The following is a 15,465-nucleotide window of genomic DNA, read 5'->3' on the forward strand; positions in this document are numbered from 1 at the left end:
GCAAGCAAAGATTGCAAATCAGGGTATGTTTCTGGAGTAAAAATTCTGGCTTGAAAAAAATGGATACAATAGACTCTCATTAAACTGGCACCCATGTGGATTGGTAAACGTCAGATAAATGTAGTTTCTGGTTGCCTAAGAGTTAGTATTAAAATCAGCCCAATACTATACCCCATATGTATCATATCACAAACTCTGTATTGACTTGGCATCTCCCCATTCCTCTACTCATAGAACTACTGCACTCCGTTCTTATACTATTAAGTTAACAGGTGACTTAAAGAGTCATAGATACATATTACTGTCAACTGACTGATGGGTAACAACTAAAAACAAAGTATGTTTTTAGTCTGGGAATCTCTTATTTCAATCCCATTTAAGGCCCATTCTGGTAATCATGGTGGCCAAACTATTCTGTTCAAAAAATGAAACAATAGGGGCTTGAAACTAGATGGATCTTCCAAAGCCAAGAACTAAAAACCTTGCCTTTAAGCTCCTGATATTCATGAAACAGGTTAATTGAGAAGTAACAAGCATATTCCCAAGGCATCCTCAATGTAACTATGGTAACCAGCCCACTGCTGCTCACTGACACATGCCAAGCCAATAATTAGCCAGAGAAGGTCAAAGGTGGTCTGATAAGTAATCTATAGCTATGTCACTCTTTTACCATTCCAAATTTTAGGAGAATCTTCAATTCTTGCCCCAAAGAACCAGCCACCAACATTGTGCTAGAGATCATGTTTTCATAGAAAACTTAGGTACAATGTACATATAATTTCTTCATATGTTGGCATGATTTTTCATGAAAAGAAAGGGACAGCGCTAAGCACCGATTTGTCATGAAGGGTCCATGTTCCAGAAGTCTTCAGCCAAAAGCCATTTTTGTCTACGAACACTCTAATTTGTCAATAGGAATACATCCTATTCTACACACAGTAGTTCTCTGAAGAATGAAGTCCGGAGTTAGTGAGTATTCCAGGATCCAGAGAAGGTCAGGTGCCAGCAATGGCCATGATTGCCTTTCTTCAGATATAGCTTGTGTTCCAACTATGTCCCTTTCTTGAGGAAAAAGATGTGGCCATGATGACCCATGCCTTATGCTTACAATATTATAATTCATTGTGTGCAGCACTGTCTTTGAGAAGTTTTCAGAAATGTAAACTAAACGACAAACAATATTGTACTGCTTCTGGATAAAGTTCACTGGTTTGCCATTTCTTTCTGGGGCAATTCAAGATGCTGGGTTTGGGACTAAGGATTGCCTTATCCTTTCTGAAACTGCCATAATTTATGATCCTTTAAGGAGACCTTGCTCTATTTTGGGAGATTAAGTTGGAGTCGCTCAGTACAGGGCCTTTTCAGTAGCAGCAATATTCCTTATTTAAGAAACCACTCTGAAATTCACGGGACTGCCAGAAGTGGACAGGCAACCGGAAGGCACTTGTGCACATACTGAGGGAAACTCCTCTCAAAGGAGAGTAGACTATCTGCTTTTATTGTGTTTTACAGTGCCAAGAAAGGTGCTTTGTTCCATAAAATGTACAACGCCATTTGATGAGGCTTTATCTTTATCTCTATGATTTCTCAAAATTTATTTACAGTTGTGCCTTTGTGTTTCTTTCTATCAATTTTTTTGGTGGATCAGAAATAGCTAATACAAAGTGTTCAGAAATCCACTTGAAAATCAGATTTTTATCCATCTCCTTCACATTTTTTTCTCCCACACTGGTTATTCTTGAGGGGCCAAGCAACAGTATCATTGTGGCTCTACCAATTCAGTGGTTGTATAAGATTTTTTAAAAGAGCCACTCTTGGTAATCTAAGCAGAATTGGGTGTACCCTAGCAGTTTAATGATGAATGACTAACCTGTTCTGCCTACAGAAGCAGGGCTCAAACCAGAACAAGAAAGAAATGACAACACTGCTTAGAGCGTACGGGGCCTGTTTTCTTATCTGCTTCTTTCCAAGTTCCAGCTGGCTTCATATTTCAGTTAATTTTCTAACCGAAATTGTTCCTAAGAAAACAAAAGCTCCCATCAGGGGAATCTGTAACGTATACAGGCAGGAAGCCATGCCGAGCCACCAATGACTAGAATAGAAACAGGAAACGGGCCCTGGATCGAGCATAGAGCGATCTGCTGCAAACACGGCCTCCTGCACGAAGCACAGGGACAGCAAACTGCATCAGTGGCTCAGAGCAGCATGATTTATAAGGCAGGCGCTGATTGGCTGCCCCTTCGGAGAGAATCGAGCGCACAGCATTCCGTGCGGCTCAGAGCGGCCATGACTGACACAGCAGTGGGGGGCGGGGAATTTCCTTGGGAGCACCAGGCTAGGCTTCCTTAATTCAGAAATGGGAGCCAGGAGAGCGAGTGCCACATGAACAAACAGGAAATCAGTTCCAAGAAGCAGGTCATGCCCACAAATCATGTCGCTGGAATGACGTGAATATTCCCAGCAAGAGAACGGCTAGTGGTGTGAGAACACACTGTTCAGATGTACCTCAGCTATTTAGGGTCTCTCCACTGGTCTCAATTTTAAGCTCAAAAAGGACTTGGCTCCCAGAGAAATGAAAACCGAACACAAGTGGTCACATGCAGGGTTTGTTTTGCTATTAATCTGCCCATGCAAATGAGCAGAGTCATTCAACAGCCAGGCCTTACAGGAACCTTTCTGCCAGAACAATTTGGGAGGCACTGATCCTTCAAGTGCCATATGGATCGTTGGCACTGTCTATTCTGGGACCATTTGCAGCAATGCCTAGACGTTATAATTAGTAAGCAAATATTATTTCCCCATGAATTTATGAATTGCTGGGCCCAGTTCCACACCATGAACTGAGGAAACGTGAGGACACAAAATCACACTAAGAAGCTTCTTTTCGCACTGGGCAGCTTGGGCAACCTACAGAATTCCAAGCTTAAATATAAATGATATAGAGCTAATCTCCTCAAGCCCAACCTAGCATATAGATATTGCTTTCACTTACCACATGATTGCTGGCCCCAATTCTTTTTTTTTTAACCATGCAAACCTCTCTCTTCTCTCTACAAAACCCCACAACCCCCCACCACATTTTTCAGACACAGAAAATCCCACACAAGGTCAATTGCCCTTCCCAAAGGCACCTAGAAGCAGCAACTTTGTTTAAAAAAAACTTAAAGACAATATGAGTAGACTGGTAATCTCTGTTCTTGAACCTGAATCTGAAACAGTCTCTTGGGTGACCACTGGTGGCCAAAAACGAATGAAGCTATGAAGATGGAAAATAAGGTTGGGCCAATCACACATCCCTGTTTGATACCTGACCCCACCACAAATGGATCACTTTAAAAGCTATTGCTTTCCAAAACTGTTGCCATCATGTCATCATGGAGGAGCCGCAGGATGCTCACAAATTTATCAGGTCTTCTGATTTTCAGGACGTTGGCCCAGAGAGCATTACGATTCACTGTGTCAAAAGCCTTTACAAGATAGATGAATACCATGTATTGAGATTGATTTAGTTCCCGGTATTTTTCTTGGAGCTGTTGTGCAGTGAAAATCATATATACTGTTTCTCTGGAGAGGCAAAAGCCATTCTGGGGTTCAGGGAGGATGGCTCTGAAATATGTAGAAGCCAATTTGCAGGCATTCTTGTGAGGATTTTCCATCATTTCCACAGTCTTTTCTTGCTCCCTTTCTGAAAAAGGGTGATCAATGATAATTGTGTCCCTGATGTTTGCTGGGATCTTCTTAGTCACCCACACTTTTTCAATGAGCTCTTTCTTCTACTAAAAACTTTCAGGAACAATAATTGTTTTTATTTTTTTAACTGCCCCAGTCAAGGGACCACAGGGATGGCAAAAAACAACCTCAAGGCCACAAGTTGGCCACCCATTACAAATATGCGCCTTTAAATATAGTACTTTTAAAAAACGCAAATACTAAATATAGTTATGGGGTTCACAATTATAATTCAGTTTTTAAAGCTAGCTTCAATTTCTGGTTAAATGGAAACCAAATTCAGCCTTTAACTACAGTCAATATTGGTGCTGATGCAATTCTTAATCATTACTGAAACAGGAAGAGCAAAATGTAAACACAAGAAAAGGAGGACGGTAGTTTTCAAAAGCCTACTTGCAATTTGAGGTGGCTTACAGAATTTCCTTACACTGGTATATGGGCAATACCCATATTGGGTCACTTTATTGCCCATACATAAAATGACCCAAAACTGTATACCCTGAACAATCCAGTTTCTCTTTTTGCAAACACAGAAGGTATTAATCACAGTCACCACATTTCACCACTACTGACATCTCAAGAATAAGATCATCTAAATGTTTTAACCCACAATAAGAGATGAAGAAAATGCCAGCATCATTAAGATGCCTCTCCAAAGGGTGTGGAAGCAATGATACAAGGAGATCAGTCACTTTATTATATGCAGAAGAAATGATATAAATTCAAGTATGTGACTTAAAAGCCTCTTTTTAAATTTCTGTACTTTGGAAAAGAGATACTTATTAAGTTCAAGAATAGGAAACTCTTAACTCCTTGATGTGGTTTGTTTTCCTTATGCATTTTTAATACCACAGCAATCAAACAGCATTTCCTTTACTCACATTAGGTATTGAGCATATCTATCTAGGGATGAAGGCGAGAAGAAAAATCTGTCTTTCATAATTGAGACATCCATACATGAAGCCAGCCAGAACAAAAGATCTACAGAATAATTGGTGAAATTAAATGCTCATTTTAGATCAGAGGCCCCCAATTAGAGGGTCATGCCCCAACCTCAAGTGGGTCATATAAACATCTTTTTGGAAATGTTTCTATTAGATTTAAAGAAATTGATTAAGGGACCAAGGAAAGGCAGAAAGCAAGTGGGACACACAGGACAAATAATAGAAGTGGCCCTCACATGCCTACTTCCAAAATCTTACTTGCAATGCTACCTTGGTCAAGACCAGAACCTCCCCTTCAGGTTGGAGTTGGGCAGAGAACAGTTGCAAAGTGGGGAGGGGGACCAACTGAAGCTACAAAGGAGAGTAATTAATTGTATGGGATTTCAGCAGGTTCCAAATGTTTAGCACAACAGGAAGGCCCCCCTCTAGCTCTGGAGATAATACTGGAGTTGACCGTTTGAAGGTTATTTTCAGAAGTAATCAAACGTGCCACCCATAGGAGAGACAATGAATAGTTGGGAGGCAGAAGGCGGGAAGACATCAAGTGCCACAACAAGCTGGAGCCCCAAATCTAAAACTAGAGGGAGAGGGCACACACTTGCACTCTGCTTCAAAGACCCTCTGATTCTCATGTCCAGTGCCAATTTTAGAACTGGAGAAGAGAAGAAGGGCACAGCCCCAAATTATCAAATAAATAAAGCATGATATCAGGGATCAACAGCCCAGTCCTATCAATGTCTACTCAGACTTCAGTCCTAGTACATTCAGTGGATTTGACCTATAGGTTAGTACGCACTGGAGTACAATTATCAGGCAGCAAGAACAGTGGGAATGATTTTATACAGTGGGAATGTCTTCTGAGCAGATGTGCACAAAGCTGCAGGGGAGGGGCAGAATCCTGTCAATTAAGGTATTTAGTTTAGTTACCAAAGTTGGACAAAACCTGTGGACATTTGGTTGCCCAAAATTCAAAAACGCTAAACACTGCTGACCAGGAGAATATTAGAGGTTGCTAAGGCTTGTCAAAGCAAACCAGAGAAAATGGTCATCAGTTGTTCATTTAAAAATGCACACTTCTACAGAATTCCATCTGAGATCTTCCATTAAAACTAAAACACATCAAACTCTGTAAACTGCAGAAAGCTAAAAGAAAGTTACAGTAGAGTCTCACTTATCCAACACTCGCTTATCCAACGTTCTGGATTATTATTTTTGTACTCAATGTTTTCAATACATCGTGATATTTTGGTGCTAAATTCGTAAATACAGTAATTACTACATAGCATTACTGCATATTGAACTATTTTTTCTGTCAAATTTGTTGTATAACATGATGTTTTGGTGCTTAATTTGTAAAATCATAACCTAATTTAATGTTTAATAGGCTTTTCCTTAATCTCTCATTATTATCCAACATATTTGCTTATCCAACCTTCTGCTGGTCCGTTTATGTTGGATAAGTGAGACTCTACTGTACTTTGTTCTGCAACAATAGACACGTACTACTTAAAGCAACTTAATGATGGATAAAGCAGACAGGAAGGATCAATTCGCACAGCGTTGTTATGCTAGTAAACCTCATCCCTCTTCACCACCAATGCAATGCCTTCATTATAAAAACCATCAGTACAAAATCTAGTGAAAGCAAAGGTTAAATATCAAAGAAATGGAACAAGGATGGGGATCCTCTGGCCCCCTTTAGAGTTCTTGGGCAACTATCAACATTTCGTGCAAGTTGGAGCATTTAGTTAGTCTAAAAAACCAGGAAGACCAAATGTTTTCCATTTCTAAGAAAGAATTCATGAATGATCATGTGATCTGAAAAAGGCAAGGACAAAAGGATTCTTTTTAAAGAATAAGAAGGAGCAAACCCCCTCTTTCTTCACTAGTGATTTTTAGAGTGAGGTCATTTGTATTTCATCACAGGCATATCTGCTGCATCAGCTTTGGGTAGGAGAGCAAACATAGTAGTAGTAGTAAGGAAAGTGTGTACATTTCATGTACATGACACAATTATTGGACCATTGCAGAATGGCTATCTTTTTAAAAACGGCACCTGATAACTCTTACAAACATGTAAGCAAGTACAGGTATCAGTCATAAATCAAGCACTTTTGCATTTTATTCATGCAACTGAAGATTTCAGGGGCACATGCCTGCACACCAAATCCTCCAGCAAAAGTGGAAGTGACCAATTCTGGGTCACCAGCTCAAAAGTCCCCTTTGAGCCTGCTGGGGGCAGTCTCTTGAGAAGAGACTTGGAACTGAGCCAAGGCATTAAATAGCTTTTCTAAGCACTACGAAAAGGCTGGCCTTTCAGAGACAGGGAAGAGCTATACATATGAAGTCATTAGCCTACTAATTATCCTCATGAGACATGAAGATATAGTAGTGCCCCCGAATAAGCAGCTGTATGTAAGGTCCATTGTATCACCAGTCATGGCTTATGAATGAACTGGACCTCCACTAAAAATTAGATTCTGCAATCTCCATATCTCATTGAAAACTATGTTTCACTAAAAGCATATAGCAAATGGTCTGACAAAGAGCAAGAGAACACTTAGGACAAGAAGTGACTGGAATCTGAAGGTAGAATGTTATCCTCATCTGCAAAAAATCAAGTCAACCTTTCTGATTTCATCAACCGTTTGAGATGCAGTACAAGTTAAATCAGCAGCATGTTTATACATAAGCATTTTCATCATATTGCAATAAGAAATAGCAATGTTAGAAATTCAATACGTATTGTATAACTTTCTTTCAGAAATACTGTAAGCTATGGAGAACTATAACTTGCATTCTGGAATGTTCTTCAGAATTCGGTTCTCAGAGATCCACATTAACATAGGGGTCTTCTTTTCTATTTCTATCTGCAATAAACTAGGCACAATAAGTACCCTACTGTATCATCAACATCTCATTACCAAGCTTTCTGAAAACTCACCGGCAAGCTAGAGGGTCTTGACTGAAGATTTAAATTCACATCTTCCTGCCCTTTACTGGAAGTCATTGAAGCAGCAGATGATGCTTGGGACCCAAATGAGTCTTGCGATAACTCCTAAAATTCAAAAGTTCAATCAAATGAAAAAAGTCGTAGTCATTATGATTTCCCTATACTGTTGAGTGCCTTCAAGTTATTTCTGACATGTTAAAATTGCCTCTGTGTGTGTCTATACTGTATGTTGTTTGTCTGATGGCACTGAATGTTTGCCATATATATGTTCATTGTAATCAGCACTGAGTTCCCTTCGGGGTGAGAAGGGTGGAATATAAATACTGTAAATAAAATAAATAAATAAAGGCAACTATCAGACAAAACTCTCAGAGGGTTTTCTCAGCAAATCATCAGAGATGGTTTGCAACTGTCATATTCTGTGAGTCTTACAGCTCCACCAAAAATTTTCCTAGCTCTAATTTTTCCAGAAAGATGTATTTTACTAAATATTACTGTATCTAAAAACTTTGTTTGGCTTGGTGGGTTAAAAGCCCTGATCCCCAACTTATTTTTTCACAGCTAACAAGTCAGTGTGATTTAAAACGTTTTTAGGGTGGCTTTCTACACACATTGGAAAATGTTTGTTAACTGCATTTGCAGGTGTTCATATTAACGGCCCTGCTTTCCCAAGAGATAAAACTAATGTGTTCTGAGGATTGTCATGAAGGAACAGGGCAGCACATGGAAGACATCCTACCTGTGGAGGTGGGAAGCGCTGCTGAGAATATGCCGACTGCTGCGACTGAGACTGAGAGTATGATGTCGACTGCTGGGAAAGCGCCGAGGTAGCAGACTGCTGAGCTTGCTGCTGCTGCTGCTGCTGGTAGGGTGACTGTGACTGCTGCTGGGAGTAGGGCGGCTGACTCTGTGGATGCTGCTGCTGGGCAGTGGCTGGCTGCTGAGGATACGGAGATGGAGACTGCTGATGCGGTGGCTGCGACTGCTGCTGAGAGTATGGGGGCTGGGATGACTGGAGCTGTGGGGGCTGAGACTGAGTTTGTTGTTGCTGATAAGAAGGCTGAGCATGTGGGGTCTGAGATGGTGGTTGCTGGGCATAGGAAGGCTGCGGCTGCTGCTGAGGATGAGGACTCTGCTGGTTGTAATAAGGAGTCTGGCTTTGTTGCCCGTATCCAGTAGGACCTTGCTGTCCGTAAGGAGGAATCTACACAAACAAAACAAGGCAGGAAACTTAGGTAGCAGAAAATAAGAATGGTGTTGGATAAAGAACTGGACCACAGTGAGAAGCATCTGGCTAGCTTCTCCTAACTGGAAGATTTAGGATATTGTTTTTAAAAAATCACTGCCTATTAAAGTACTACTATTGATCAAAACAAGGGAAGCAATATCACACATATTTAAGTTGTTTAGGTAATACAGCATTCCTCAACCTGAAACCATCCCAGGTGATGGCTGTACATGTTGGCTGTGATATAATTCCACATACATAGAAGGGACTGACCTAGCACCAGCACATCATAACAGAACCTCAGAATCTTTGTCCCTTGAAATGGAAAAGAGTCACTAATTTCCATGTTTCTTCACAAAAGACGAGCTATTTTATCATAATTTTCGTGTTTTAAACAATATGAAAGTAAACGTAATACCTATGAGTAGTAAACTCTTAAAGGTATTTGTATGTCTTTACCTGCTGTGCATAAGAGACACCGCTCATTGTAGCTTGTGTCCTGCTTAGACTTCCCATTTGATACCTCTGGGGAGTCTGAGGCCCATATGGCTGTCCTGGGTATCCGTGGCCTTGCTGTTGCCCTGACTGAGGTCCCTGCTGTTGTGTGTATAGGTTGTTTCCTCCATAAGGCTGAGGTCTCATCTTCCCCATCTGATCCATTGGGCTGGATGGCTAGGAAATAAAATTGCAACATTTGTTACAAAATATTCCATTGTCATGAAAACAGTCTGAATGATACAATGTTTTACTCATGAAGGAATGACTCATAAATTTAACCACAATCCCTGTATTAAATTATGTTGTATTAATACATCATTTTAGAGTTTAAACTCAGTAATGCTCAAGCGTTGCAAGAGTAGTTCACCTAAATGGAATACCAAAGAAAATATCCTACTGCATTTATATATCCCCAGGTTTTCTTAATTGTGCTTCATAAAATCCATCTATCTCCAGTAACCTATTGGGAGTGCTAATGCACAATTCTATAGAATTTAACCAACAAGAAAGTTCAAATGTTCCCTCAGATATTTATAGTTTTCTCAGTCATTAAATGTAACTTGTATATCAGTGACAAAATCAGCATGATTTTTCATCTGACTCAAAGCTAAGTACAGTAGAGTCTCACATATCCAAGCCTCGCTTATCCAAGTTTCTGGATTATCCAAGCCATTTTTTAGTCAATGTTTTCAATATATCGTGATATTTTGGTGCTAAATTCGTAAATACAGTAACTACAACATAACATTACTGCATATTGAACTGCTTTTTCTGTCAAATTTGTTGTAAAACATGATGTTTTGGTGTTTAATTTGTAAAATCATAACCTAATTTGATGTTTAATAGGCTTTTCCTTAATCCCTCCTTATTATCCAAGATATTCGCTTATCCAAGCTTCTGCCGGCCCGTTTAGCTTGGATAAGTGAGACTCTACTGTATACAGATCTAAAAGAAACATTGATACCAGGATTGCTCTTGCAGGCTAAACACCTGGCTCACAACAAAATACCTCAATACAAATCACAGTTGTCTCATACTTAATATAAGCAGTGCAGTGTTAAAAATGAAAGTTATATAAATAAAAAGTATTGGACTTCCCAAGCATGGGCATAAGGCCATCACCTTTATATCAATGTCACTAAAATACTAGAAAGCAGACAAGTTTGCCCTAAAAAGGTCATAGTGCCTTTTGTTTGTACACTTTGGGTTGTTTCTATCCTGGAAATGTAATATGAAATATGGAACACTCCAGAGTTCTAATTGAAGAAGCAGCAGAAGAGAAAGGACCAAAGAAATTCCAGCTATTGAAAGGCTTGGTTTTTCCTTACAACCAATTTTTTTGCCTATTCCTCAGAACTTTAATCACAGAACATTTCGTATTGTCCATTTGGGTGGCATGAAATAGAAAGACCCCCAAGGAAACAAAACTGACTTGGCCAGTGCCTTCCCCTCCCTCCTCCAAAATACAAAACAAAACAAAAACAAAACAAATGTCTGATTCCCGATTTTGGGAGTTCAGACGAAAATGGATCAGGGCCTCGCTGAAAGCCAGGACATGAAACGGAACAAGGTAAGTCCCAAATGCACATGACTAGCTAAAACACATTATAGTGCCTCAAATGTTAGACCTGTTTCTGGGTATATTTGACCTGCTGATTCAAAGAAAAATGGCACTAGTTTTCTCCTATCAACTCTAGTTTTTGAGATAAAGAGCATGTGACATATATCACCTTTAACGCTACTCACCCATTAAAAAAATCAGGCTATTTTAATGTAGTGTTTAAATTAATATCTTTTAAGCATGAAGGAAACATATTAAAATTTTAAAGTAAAGCGACTACATAAAACTCTACTTATTTCATGTAGATTTATGATTCAAACTTTATGATACAAATCAAAGAAACTAGAGCTGACCCAGTCAATCCAATGCATTTTCTGAACCAGCGCCTCAAATAACCCAGGATCAAATTGAAAAAGCTGTTATTGGGGGAGGGGGGGGGGTTATCTCTTTGGCAAGGATTTGTCAAGATAAAAAAGGAAATGTTAAGTTTTGGCTGCAGAGACTTGAAGATTCTTTTGTGGACAGAAACAAAGGGAAGCCCTTTAAAGCAGAAACCACAGGAGTAGATTACCATGCCTGCACTTCAAAAGCCAGAGGCCTTTCTACAAAGAGACATGTAACAGGAAAACACTGCTCCTTGATCACCAGAGCCCTGTCCTCACCTTACTCACAAACTCATCTTGGAAGCAAACTCAGAGCTACTGGTTCCACAGTACTTTTCTAAAAGACAGACTAGAGCAAAACCTATCATAAAAAATATCCAGAATTATTCTCCTTGCCTCTATTTTGACAAACAGCGGCTGACCTAATGTGTCCCAACTAGCCAATCAACCTCACACTTAAATTCTATCAGGAGAAATAAGCTTTTTAGCTTTTCCAAGACAAAATGTGGTGTCACTAAAGCAATAATGTTAGAGTGCCTCCCAAAAGAATCTGGATTGGAGATCTGAGCCATAGCTGTACTGATTATGGATGGCAAAGGTTATACTTCAAAACATCTGGAGACTGCCAGTTCAAGGAAAGATACTGTACAAAATACCGGTTGCCTATGAAATGTCACTTTGTATTCAGATGAAAGAAACTGTCTCTATTATTCAGGAGTTGTGTTACCCCAACCAATGCACTTTAAACGCAAATGCAAATGGAACATTCGTGGGCTGAACATCCTAAAGGCACAACTCTGTAAGGATAACTTTCCTTTGTGAACATCGATGACATTCTGATACTTCTTTGGGTCAATTTGTTAACTGGCAAGCACTACTGGAAATCTGATTTAAAACACAAAAATACATTCATCTCTACCTGTGGTGAGCCATTAATGTAACTAGGTATCATATCAGCTATAGTTGATAGTAAAATAAAGCACAAATGCACTACTAAACACCCCTTTGTTATCATTACTACACTCAATTGTAGAAACATGGACAGAAAAAGAAAGCACATATGCGCACAGAACCAATATACATGCACGCATACATATATACCAAAGTAGAATCAGATTCCTTGAATTAAGGAAAAAATTGAACAACCTACCTAGTCTGGAATTCATTCCTGAGCAGATTTGTCATCTATCGTCTAATTTATAATAAAAATAAAAAGATTATTTTTAAAAAAGAGCCTTGCTGGCTCTTTAACAGAGAGAAGCCCTAATTGATTCCCACAGTAATTAACCTGCATTTTACCTCAGAGTGTGCTAGTTAAGGAAGTCAGTGCAGCTATTTATAACTCATCTCAAATTGAGGGCAGACTGCCTAAAATCTAACACATCCCAGCTGTACTCCTGTTTGAACTGGGGCCAAGGGAATTTTTTAAAGCAATCTTGGCACTGAATGAATGACACCAACACTATGAGAGCACGAATGGTTGTGTTGTGGTGACGTAGCAGCGGAGGTGGAATGGGAAGGGGGGCGGTGTACTGTAATCCTTCTGCAGCGCTCTCAGTTCATAGGCCCCAACCCTACAGTCCCAGTACTGTAAAGCCAGGAACCACCCACTGAGAGCTAAACACAGGAAATGTCTTTTCCTCTGAACGCCTTGAAGTGAGAAGCACATGGCTAATCTGCATAAAAGCAAAACCACACCACCCCTGCCAGGAAGGTTAGCGCTCGTAATCTCTGACCAGGAGGCTGGCTGCCTGAGAGAACTTGGACCTGCGCCGGATAACCCAGAAAGAGCAGAGAGAGAACAGATGGATAAGGACCCCAAGCAGCAACAGCACATGGATCACGTGACTCTCCACATGGCCTTGAAAGCACAAACTATTGTTCTGAGGCTAGTCTCTTGTACAAAGGCAACAAGACTGCTTCTAGTGCAATTCTAGGAGAAGCAGCAGCTGTTCCTGCAGTTCCTTCTATTGGACCCTGCACTCTCCACCTAGTCAACAGGACAGAGACCACAGAGCCCCTGGGACCTGAAAGCCACCAAGCCGATGAAAGCGCTCACCAACAACGCACCAATTTAATGCAGCTTGGCAAATGCACAGATGCAGCTTCCATCATCCCCCCACCTTCTCCTGCTGAAGCCAGATGGGATCATGGACAAATGAAAGGGGGGAAAAAATCAGATTTCCCTCCCTGTGCTACCGGCACTACCCACTTGTCCCAGCCCAAAACTGTTGTTTCGTTCACATTACAAGTTCCATTCCTCTTCGGGTGAAAAGAATTCACAATATAAAAATAGGATTAATAATAATACAGTAGAGTCTCACTTATCCAACATAAATGGGCCAGCAGAACGTTGGATAAGCGAATATGTTGGATAATAAGGAGAGATTAAGGAAAAGCATATTAAACATCAAATTAGGTTATGATTTTACAAATTAAGCACCAAAACAACATGTTATACAACAAATTTGACAGAAAAAGTAGTTCAATACGCAGAAATGCTATGTAGTAATTACTGTATTTACAAATTTAGCAACAAAATATCACAATGTATTGAAAGTATTGACTACAAAAATGCGTTGGATAATCCAGAACGTTGGATAAGCGAGTGTTGGATAAGTGAGACTCTACTGTATTTCCTGAACCTTTAAATAAAGGACAAAGATTAATAATTTTTAAATGGCAGGGACTGATTGTTTTGCCCATGGGGCTGCAGACCACTTCCTTTTAAATAGCAAGGTCCAGACATAATGTGACTCATATTCAGCTTATGGTCTATTGAAAGTCCTGCATCTCTTTTCACCTGTGTTGCTAAGTCAGGTGTTACCCATCCTACATCTGTACATTCCATTTTTTGTGCCCAAAACTTTACATTTCTTCCTGAAATTAATTTTGGCCCAGCTCTCTTATCTGTTCAAGTCATTCTGAATTGCATCATGTCCTCTGGGGCATTAACTAGCTCTCCTAATTTGATGTAATCAGAAAATTTGATAAGCATGCTCTCTATTCCATCATCCAGGGTTGATGTTGAATAGCACTGCACCCAGAACAGAACTCGGTGGCACCCCAGTAGTCACTTCTCTCCACAATGAAGGGGAGCCACTGAGAAGGAAAGATTAGGCACGGTCATCCAAATAAGAGCCATGTTTGAGTGAAGATTCAAAACAAATTCAACACACCCTTCATGAAAGATTAAAGCTGTAAGACTTCTTCCAGTACATATGTTGAACCGCTTGCATGTGTTGGAAGGAAGACCATTCAAAGTAGCACAAAGCATCTACCCCAAAGTTCTAGATGAAGCAGCGAACGCATCCTAGTTCAACATTAACTCACTAGGGAGCTTTCAGAAAGTCACTATTTCGCTTAAGTTCTTCATCTGCAATGTGAAAAAAACAGCCCACATATTCTACAAGATGCATCATTAAGTACTGTACTTATATTTGCCCTTGGGGGGAAACTACCAGTTATAAGTCATCCAAAATTCCACTTACCAATAAAGGCAGAAAAGGAGAGCCTTATGTTCAAGAGTACACGGCACCAACAACCCAAAATGTTCCAGTATTTTGTATGCTAAGATTCAAAAGGCTAACACAATTAAGACTGCTCATCTTTCATGGTTGTTCATGTGGTCTTTGGAAAGATTAATACAAGCAGTCCCGAGTTACGGACAAGATATGTTTTGTAGGTTTGTTCTTAAGTTTAAATGCCCCTGGGTCCATGTATGCAACATGAAACAGGGACATTTTAAGTGTAACTCCAGGCATAGATTGATAGACAGACAGACAGCTAGATAGATTTCCTGGAGTTACAACTTAAAAATGTAGTAGATAAGTACCAAGAACTGGTATCAAAGTGACTAAAATAATGGGAGCATATATGAAATCAACAACAGAGTTTCAGTTAGCTTGACATTCTCCTGAATACGTTCAAGGGAAAAGATGGAATGGGCCATATGCCTGCCATGGAATGAATGGGCACAAGTGGCAAAAATACTGCCAACTAAACCAAGAGCTGGAGGTACGAAGGAACTATAGGCTGTTGAATCTAAAATTGCAATAATAATGGAAAGGGGGGATCCTTTGCCCACCAAATGTTTTGAACTACAATTTCCACAATCCCTTATGCTGTAGGCCAAAACATATGGGTGGCTAGATGTTCTTGAGCCTCAG

General features: G+C 40.0%; 1 protein-coding gene across 1 annotated transcript in view; it reads right to left on the bottom strand.

The window, feature by feature from the left end:
* The window catches only part of arid1a (AT-rich interaction domain 1A), a 58,008-nt gene that overhangs the window by 26,046 nt on the left and 16,497 nt on the right, over positions 1-15,465 (bottom strand). The window contains exons 2-4 of the mRNA XM_008120673.3: positions 9,314-9,526; positions 8,366-8,830; positions 7,618-7,731 (exon numbers count right to left, since the gene is read on the bottom strand). Of these exons, the coding sequence (XP_008118880.3) occupies positions 7,618-7,731; positions 8,366-8,830; positions 9,314-9,526 (792 nt within the window). The remainder of the gene's footprint in view (positions 1-7,617; positions 7,732-8,365; positions 8,831-9,313; positions 9,527-15,465) is intronic.

This window comes from Anolis carolinensis, unplaced genomic scaffold (assembly GCF_035594765.1).
Source record: "Anolis carolinensis isolate JA03-04 unplaced genomic scaffold, rAnoCar3.1.pri scaffold_10, whole genome shotgun sequence".
Taxonomy (NCBI): domain Eukaryota; kingdom Metazoa; phylum Chordata; class Lepidosauria; order Squamata; family Dactyloidae; genus Anolis; species Anolis carolinensis.